Source organism: Vespa crabro, chromosome 10 (genome assembly GCF_910589235.1).
Source record: "Vespa crabro chromosome 10, iyVesCrab1.2, whole genome shotgun sequence".
In the NCBI taxonomy this organism is placed as follows: domain Eukaryota; kingdom Metazoa; phylum Arthropoda; class Insecta; order Hymenoptera; family Vespidae; genus Vespa; species Vespa crabro.
The window spans coordinates 5,997,897-6,006,991 of NC_060964.1; the positions used below are offsets into that span (position 1 = coordinate 5,997,897).

The following is a 9,095-nucleotide window of genomic DNA, read 5'->3' on the forward strand; positions in this document are numbered from 1 at the left end:
AAATTAAATGATCGATTAAATGATTTTTCTTACTTCGGATATTTTCTTGGTCAAGCATAGTACGTGTCTTGGTCCAGACGTCGCTGCGATCGGACGGACTAACTAACTGACGGACGGACGGACGGACGGATATATGCGTGCGCATACGAAGACGAAGCGAGAAGCGGTCCTGGGGGTTGATATAACCGCAGTAGTTCGGATGCTGCTCGTAGCCGTCGTTCGGTCGCGTTCGGTTATACTCGGTAGTCTCCGTCGATCTCTGCGGGGGCAGAGGCCTCCTTCCCTCTCTCAGAGGAGTACCACCAGTGCTCACACTCCCGCGTAAGCGAGCGGCCGGCCGGCGGTTTATACGCGTTCACTTGACGGCTCGTCCTTACGGGCTTTATACTTACGTACGGAGAGTTTGTTACATTTACGATAGTAGTAGTAAAAAAGAAAACAAAGAGAAAAAAAAAGATAAAAGAAAAACAAAAAAAAACGACGATTGGCTCTTCTCTCTTTCTCTCTCTCTTTCTCTTTCTCTCTCTCTCTCTCTCTTTCTCTCTCTTTCTCTCTCAATCTCAATATCAATCTCTCTTCCTTCTTAAAGCCTCATTACATATAATTCATTTCTTTTTTATTTACTTTTATTTTTTTTTTTTTTTGTTTTTATCTCACACTTAATTCATACTATCGTTCTCCCTTTGAATTTTCCCTTTCTTTCCGTTTTCCTTTTTTCTTTTCTTTTTTCTTTCATTTTTTTTTCTTTTTTTTTTTTTTTTTCTTTTTTTATTCCTCTTTGCCTCCTTCCTTCTTTTCTCTCTCCTTTTATTCCTTCGAAAATATATTCCTTCGGCTTGTCTCTTTATTATCACGATAAATAGATTTTCTCGACAAACCGAAGCTAAAGAGATAGAGATATAGATAGATAGATAGATAGATAGATAGTTGGATGGATGGATGGATGGATGGATAGATGGATGGATGGTTAGATGGATATAGAGGGAGATAGTGAAAGAGAGCAAGAAGTGAGAGTGAGAAAGCGCGAAAATTCGTTGGAAATCCGACGACATTGACAACGTCAAGAAGAAGAAGAACAAGAAGAGAAGGAATAGAAAGAAGAAGAAGAAGAAGAAAAAGAAGAAGAAAAAGAAGGATAAGAATAAAAAGAAGAAGGATTTTAAAGGAGTGGTCGATGCAATTATTGCGACGGATAATAGGAAGAGAGGATAAATAAAACGAAACGAACATACATATAACAAGTATCGTCGTATTGATACGAAGTATAACGAAGTATACCGAAGTATACGAAGAATTTCTTGTTAAACGGTGATGTCAAGGTCGATGTGCTTCGAAGGATTCGCGACAAGGCGTGCCGCCGATTCGTGATACATTTAACCTGTCGTTATTTCCAAAACGACACACGATCTCTACGATCGTGTTGTACGTCTTTTTTTCTTTTCTTTCCTCTTTCCCTTCCTCGTTTTTTTATTTATTTATTATTTTTTTTTTCTTTTTATTTTTTTTTTTTTTTTTATTTTTTTTTCTTTCAAACGAAAGAAGGAAGGAGTGGAAGGAAGGACCATCCTTTGGCTGCTTTGATTCGCGCTTTTTCTTTTTGTCCTTTACGAATTTTGCGAACGAAATGTATGGTGTCATGTGTTACGAAAGTTTTCGTTTTATCGTACGCGATTTATTTAGTTAACGTTATAAGTTCTTTTTTTCTTTATTTCTTTTTTTTTTTCTTTTTTTAAACGAAGAAATTCTACGCGAAGGACGGACGGAAGGATTCGTTCGCTCGCGATCCTTCGACAAAATATAAATTAACGGTTAGATCTATGAAGAAACTTTTTATCATTGTAATCGTTGTTCAAGTGTCGTTTATCAGTATAATATATATATATATATATATATATATATATATATAGAGAGAGAGAGAGAGATAACGTTACACCTATAACGTTATCTTTTCTCATATTTGTGATAGCAACGTCAGACAATCATCGATAAAGGATTATATATTCTTCTGGAAGATCGTAAGAGATAGGAAAGAAGAGAAGAGAAAAAAAATAAACAAAAAGAAAATTTAAATAAAATAAATCGAAGAACGACAAAGGAAAGGGAAAGGAAAGGAAAAAAGAAAATACGTATTTTGTATAATACGTATGACGTTTAAGGTGCATATAAAACGTGTTATTGTTGGGATTAATAATTGCGATTAATTTTGCGTCTTATCGATCGTAGTAAAAAGAAAAAAAAGAAAGAAAAAAAAAAAAAAGAAAAAGAAAAAAAGAAGAGAGTAAAACAAATATAGAAAAGGAGAAAAAGAGGATAAAATATTACGGGCAACGAGACAGACGAAGGAATTTTCTTTTTTTTTTTTTCTTTTTTTTTCTTTCTTTCTTTCTTTTATTTTTTTAGAAATTTTAAGATTGTGGGAGAGAGAGAGAGAGAGAGAGAGAGAGAGAGAGAGAGAGAAATAAAAAAAAAAGAATAAGAATGAAAGATCGATTTTCTCAGCAATGGTTTTAGAGAACGTCTAAAGAAAAGTAGATACATATATAAAAAAAGAAAAAAAAAAAAAAAAAAAAAGAAAAGAAAAGAAAAGCGAAATCCGTTTTTTATAATTTCAAGAAATCGTCGCGATCCAATAATAGATTTTCGTTTTCGTTCGCGAAGGAGGATATCTTATTTCTTTTCTTTTTTCTTTTTTCTTTTACTCTAATTTCTTTTACTTCCACGAAATCGTGTAAAAATCTCTTATTCCACTTTTGGTTTTGTTTCTTTCTCTCTACTTTTCTTCGTCTTTTTCTTTTCTTTTTCTCTTTTTTTTCTTTTTTTTTTTCTTTTTTTTTCCGTTACTTTTTTTCCGTTACGAACAATCGACGATCGTCGAACGTTAGTACCAAGAAGTAAATGTATTCCCGTTTTTTTTTTTTTTTTCTTGGAAAGGATTAAACAAGAATATATATATATATATATATATATATATATATATATATATTATATAAATGTATATATATATCCTTTTTCGCGAATTGTAACCGACAAAAAAATCCGTTGATTCTCTCTCTATCTATTTCTATCTCTATCTCTATCACTCACTCACTCACTCACTCACTTACTTACGTACTCTCTTTCGCACATGTAAATAGCGGTGTGCGTGAGTGCGCGCGCGTGTGTGTGTTTATATGAGAAAGAAGCGAGCGTGGTAAACACGCCCATAAAGTGGAACGAGGGAGATTGGCGGTGGTGGCAACGTCGGCGACGGCGACGTGGGGGGGGGGGGACGCACAGAGGTGGATCTTGAATTTGGCTGCCAGTAGGACATCGGCGGTCGTGAGGAACGGACGCGAGTAGAAGGTGAAGGAGAAAGGACGAAGAGAGAATAAGAAGAGGAGAGGAAATATTTATTATAATATAATACTCTCTCTTCATAACGATTAATTACGAGATATACTGTTGTTCTTATCTCAAACAATCGTATTATTATTTATTATTACGCCGATACGTTGCGAACGTTTCTTCGATTTCTTTTTTTTCCTTTTGTGTTCATTTAACTAAATATCAGTGTTATTAGATTACATAAATCACGACGAAATCGTTACGGATATTTTTAACAAAGATCGATCAATTGATATCGATCGTTTGATCGATCGATCGAGTGTCTCCTCGTCGTTATCTCATCTGTGTGCAGTGTACGTGCGTGTGGTGTGTCCTCCGTGCGCTCGTTCCTTCGTTCGTGAATTTGTGCGTTTGTTGGAAGGAGTGCGCACGAAAGAAGAAGGAAGGACATTTTATATTATCATTTTCAATATTATCATCGATTGTGATCATTCAAGACAGTGGCTTTTATTTTTCTTTTCTTTTCTTTTCTTTTCTTTTCTTTTCTTTTCTTTTTCTCTCCTTTCACTCTGTGTCGCGCGTCGTCCCTTCGATAAATGAGATTTTTCTATCGAAGAGAAAATCAAGCGGACGAAGTTCGTTATCGTCGATTATAAAAGAACGACGACGACGACAACGACGACGACATCATCATCAATTTTTTACCATAGGAATTATATTTCTGTGCTACGGTCACACGTCTATGTGTTTATCATAGTGTTTCATCATATAAAACGTTCTTGGACATGAAATTAAATTATCCGGACGTCATGCCAATTACGAGGATCATCGTTTTCTTCGCCCTATGCATCGCGCCTATCGCAAAAGGTATTTATTTTTTATATTACATATTTTTTACATTGCCCTTATTGCGTATTATATCTTTTTTTACTTTTCGATTCGCCGTCGCCTTTTCTTTTTTTTTTCTTTTTTTTTTTTTTTGTTTTTTTTTGTTTTTCTTTCTTTTTCTTTCCCTTTCCCCAATTGGAAAAACGAAACGCGCCAAATTATGCGCCGTTTGAAAAGGTTTCATCGGCGAGAACGTTTATATAGAGTCGTTATAGTGTCGTTTTTTTTCTTTTTTTTTTTTTTTTTATTTTTTTTGACAAAACAAAGAAAGAAAGAAAAGAAAAAATCGACCTCGACATCACTTGAAGTTCTTGAATCGAATATATATATATATTTTTTTTTTATTTTTTTTTATTTTTTTTTATTTTTTTTTTGATATATAAGATTTAAGTAATAACCCTCTCGATAAAAAGAACATAATAAATTTATTCAATTCTCAAATACACATTATCGGACTATATTTATTTTCAATGATTTGTCGTGTTAAGTGTTTTTGTCCATTGTAACGAGGAAGTACTACTTATTCATATATGCGTGCATAGATATATACATAGATAGATAGATAGATGGATAGATAGATAGATAGATAGATAGATAGATAGATAGATGATGACCGACAGATATACGCGTTTATATCTGATTTTCTTTCCTGAGCTTTTCATAAGCGGTCATATATCTCTACATATATGCGTGTGTATTAAAAAAAAAAACAAAAAAAAAAAAAAAAAGAAAAAAATAAAAATAAAAAAAAAATAAATAAATAAAAAATACAAAAATATATATATATATAAAAAAAGAAAAAAATTAAAAAACGATGGGAAAGAAATTAACAAAAAAGAAAAAAAAAAAGAAAAAAAAAAGAAAAAAAAGAAAAAAAGAAAAAAGAAAAAAAGAACGAAAAAAAAAAAGAGGAAGAAGAAAGAAAAAGCTCGCGTTTGAAATAAAACTTTGTGATTCGCGCGTTTACCAACGTTTTAAAACGTTTAAATTCGCCACCGTGGATAACAACCAGTCGAATAATAATGCGTTCACACGAATTACGATATTTTATTGTGTTCCCCGATGGTGGTAGATAGATAGATAGAGATAGAGAGAGAGAGAGATAGAGAGAGAGAGAGAGAGAGAGAGAGAGAGAATCATTCGGGAAAAGCAAATTCCTTTGCAGAAATGCTGTTGCAGCGGAACAACGATATTTCTCCATTGCCAGTAGATGAGCATTGCGTGAAAGCTTTAGCCTGAAAAAAAAAAAAGAAAAAAAAGAAAATAAAATAAAATTTGGGAATAGAGAGATAGAAAGGAGAGAGACAGACAGAGAGAGAGAGAGAGATTCCTGATATATTCGAGATATCGCTGTCGTCATCATTTCGTGATTAAATTTCAATCGTAGCGTTTTCCTATGCTTTCTCTTTCTCTCTGTCTTTTTCTCTGTCTCTCCCTCCCTCCCTCCCTCTCTCTTTCTTTCTCTCTCTCTCTCTCTCTCTCTCTCTCTTTCTCTATCTATCTATCTATCTATCTATCTATCTATCTCTCTCTTACATTTTATCTTTGAATATGTGGGTGTGCATACATGTCTTCTTTCCATTACGAAAAGGAAAATGCATTTGGTTTACCACCCCGCCAACCATCCCCAACTTTCAACCCCGCAGATTGATTTGATCTTTGTGTCTTCTTTTTTACTTTACGATATAGGGGAAAAAAAAAAAAAAAAAAAAAAAAAAAAAAAAAAAGAAAAAACGAAGAAAGAAAAAGTAAAAATGAAGAAAGAGAGAAAGAAAACAAAAAAAGAAAAAGGAAGAAAACGTTTTTGCGTTGTAACCAAATTGATTTGATTTTCGTACGTTGACGTTGCGTTACGCGAGTTATAATAATGTAAAAAAAAAAAAAAAAAAAAAAAAAAAAAACAAAAAAAACAAAAAAAAAAAAAAGAGAAAAAAAAGGCGGAGGTAACAATTTTAATAGATTTTTCAGATTTTTACTTTAACGTGAGAAACGTCCTCGACCTCGACCGTCAATCCAACTGATTTCTATTCAAAATTACCCTCGTTAAATCATTCGTATAATATGTTATACGAATAATAATTTAATCAACCCTTTACTGTCGACCCTTTTAACATCCTTGATTTTTTTTTCTCTTTCTCTTTTTTATTCTTATTATTTAATTATAATTAGAGTTATTGAATGACGTTCTCTCTCTCTCTCTCTCTCTCTCTCTCTCTCTTTCTCTCTTTCACTTTCTGTTTTTTTTTCACGAAAAGAAGGTTAGGGGTCAAAGGTCGAAGAAAGATTTTAATTCGTAACTCGTATTTTTGATCATTGATTATGATCAATGATAGATACAGGTAAAGGTTAGATAAAATAAAGAAAATATCGTCTCTTCGTATTATTTCGTCCAACTCTTCGTTAATATATATTAATTTTATTTAGAGAATATAACCAATTATAAAATTTATATAACTATGTTAAGAAAGAAAAAAAGAAAGAAAGAAAGAAAATCGTTTATTAACAAACATTTTCCGCGCATTAAAATCTAATTCCTATTAAACAAAAGAAGGAATCACGTAGGGTAATTATTTCAATATTTACATTAATTCCGTCCAATGTAAAACGTGTACGATAAGGGGTAGGTGGGGGAGGGGCTGGCAATAGGACGAAAATATTGTAGACACTGTGGTTATCATCATTTTTGTACACATAACTTTTGTACACACACGTATAAAATATCTTAGTTTTTTTTATTTTATTTTATTTTTTCTCCCCCCCCCCTTTCTCTTTCTTTTTGATCGTTCCATACTATTTTCTTTCTCTACTCCGAAAAACGCAACGTAATCTGTCGAAGGAGACCTCGTACGTATGTATGCACCTACGTGTAGTATACATATATGTGTATATATCTATGTATGTATTATACATCTGACGGAGAGCGAAACTTTGGCTGCGGTAAACCGTTTTCACAAAGACGTTATGCTACATAAGGGTTTCTTTTGGAAGCATTTTCTCAGAAACTATTACGTTTAACAAGGCGTGGTTCTTTTCCCATTACCCCCGGTTATGATATTTTACAGAAAGTAGAATAGGTAGGACGGTAAAACTATAAACCTGTATGTTATAAAACGATTATTATTATAAGGACATTTTCATTCTCGCATGTATAATAATTCTTTTATCGTTTATACTTGGGGGAAAAAAAAGAAAAAGAAAAAACAAAAAAAAAAAAAAAAAAAAGAAAAGTATAAATTTCATACCAAATGCTAATCACGTCGAGTTTGCTGCCTATGAACGATTTTTATTTTTATTTCTATTCCTTTTTTTTTTTTTTATACTTTATACCTTTTAAAAAGAAGAAGAAGAAGAAAAAGATCAGAGATAATCAATGATGGATCATCCGTTTATTCATGAATTTCAATTTCATTCGTTCAGATGTAATCAATGATGAGACATATATATCTATATATTCTTATACGATCGTAACGTTTTTGACGAACGTTTTAAAAAAAAAAAAAAAAAAAAAAAGAGAGAGAGAGATAACGAGAGAGAAAGAGAGAGAGAGAGAAAACAATGATTAGCATGAAAATGCATCGAAACGATAGAAATGATAGAAATTTTCTCGTTGAAGAATTTTCTCCTCGTATTTTATCGTATCCGTATCCGTATCCGTATCGTATCCGATACGTTGTTGGTTTGTGCGCGTAGACTGACTAAACTACTACTACTAGTAGTAGTAGTAGTAGTAGTAGTAGTAGTAGTAGTAGTACTACTATTCGCTATCTGATAAGCCAGGCAACGATTTCAAAAATACGCTTTTTCCAACCTATTCGCGGTAGGTTAGCATCGAAGCGTGTCTAGGCGGATAACGCCGTTTCAACAGCGGCCAATAGCTTTTCGAATGATTTTGCGTGCATGCTGTTCCTGCTTCCGCGAGGGTGGATGGATAGTATCGTTTGCAAACACGTAATATATATATATATATATATATATATATATATATATATATATATATATAGAGAGAGAGAGAGAGAGAGAGAGAGAGAGAGATAGTATTGAGAAGATAGAAGACCAGAGAACCCTCGGAATTTGCTTGCAAATGAGAGCAAGAGAGCATGTCTCCTCGTTGGGACCCTTTTATCGCTAGTAGACAGATTTTCCTTTCCTTTACCACAATGTTCGAGTAAAAGCTATGATATTTTTTTCTCTCACACCCTTTCGGGCCATCTCAATTCACCTCTCCCTTCACATTCCTTTCTTCCCTTCCCTACCTTTTTCCTATCACCTTTATAAACCCTTCTAATCTTTTCCGTGGTTAAACGAGCGATAATCGTTCTGTTTGCTTGCTATTCCCTACTCTTCTTTTTTTTCTTTTCTTTTCTTTTTTTTTTTCTTTCTTTCTTTTTTCTTTCTTTTTGTTATTTTTTATTTTCCTATACATATGTATATATAGATGTTTTTTTCTTTCTTTCTTTTTAATTTCTTACAACGCGTGAGTAAAGGTAAAAAGGAAAGAAAGAAGAGAGAAAAAAAAATATATAATTCGTTCCCATTGTCCTTATCCAAGAATATATAATCCGATCGGATCGTTTAATACTATTGACTTGGAGAAAATTGCAATTTTCATTTTTGTTTCTCTTTTTCTTCTTTCCTCTTCTTCCTCTCTCTCTCTCTCACTCTCTGTAAGTTTTCTTTTTTTTTTTTTTTTTTTTGGCGGATGTCAGTTCATTCTTTTTCCTTTTCTTCCTTCCTACTTTTCTTTCTTCCTTCCTTCCTTTGTTTTCCTTCTTTCCCTTTCTTTTTCTTTTTTTTTTTTTTTTTTTTTTTTTTTCGTTTTCCTTCACACGTAAAGATATATATGATATATCATTCTTTGCCATTGGTAGAACGCCATTATAGAA

General features: G+C 32.8%; 1 protein-coding gene across 10 annotated transcripts in view; it reads left to right on the forward strand.

The window, feature by feature from the left end:
* Nucleotides 1-211: 211 nt before the first annotated feature.
* Nucleotides 212-9,095, forward strand: part of LOC124427571 (nephrin) — a 421,612-nt gene continuing 412,728 nt past the window's right edge. For 5 of the 10 annotated variants that reach the window (XM_046970661.1, XM_046970659.1, XM_046970662.1 and 2 more), the window contains exons 1-4: nucleotides 549-1,808; nucleotides 1,967-2,156; nucleotides 3,135-3,959; nucleotides 4,035-4,191. In XM_046970661.1, the coding sequence (XP_046826617.1) occupies nucleotides 3,921-3,959; nucleotides 4,035-4,191 (196 nt within the window). In that variant the 5' untranslated portion in view covers nucleotides 549-1,808; nucleotides 1,967-2,156; nucleotides 3,135-3,920. Of the gene's footprint in view, nucleotides 393-548; nucleotides 1,809-1,966; nucleotides 2,157-3,134; nucleotides 4,192-9,095 lie in introns of those variants that run through there. The other 5 variants (XM_046970665.1, XM_046970660.1, XM_046970663.1 and 2 more) reach the window with 5 other exon arrangements.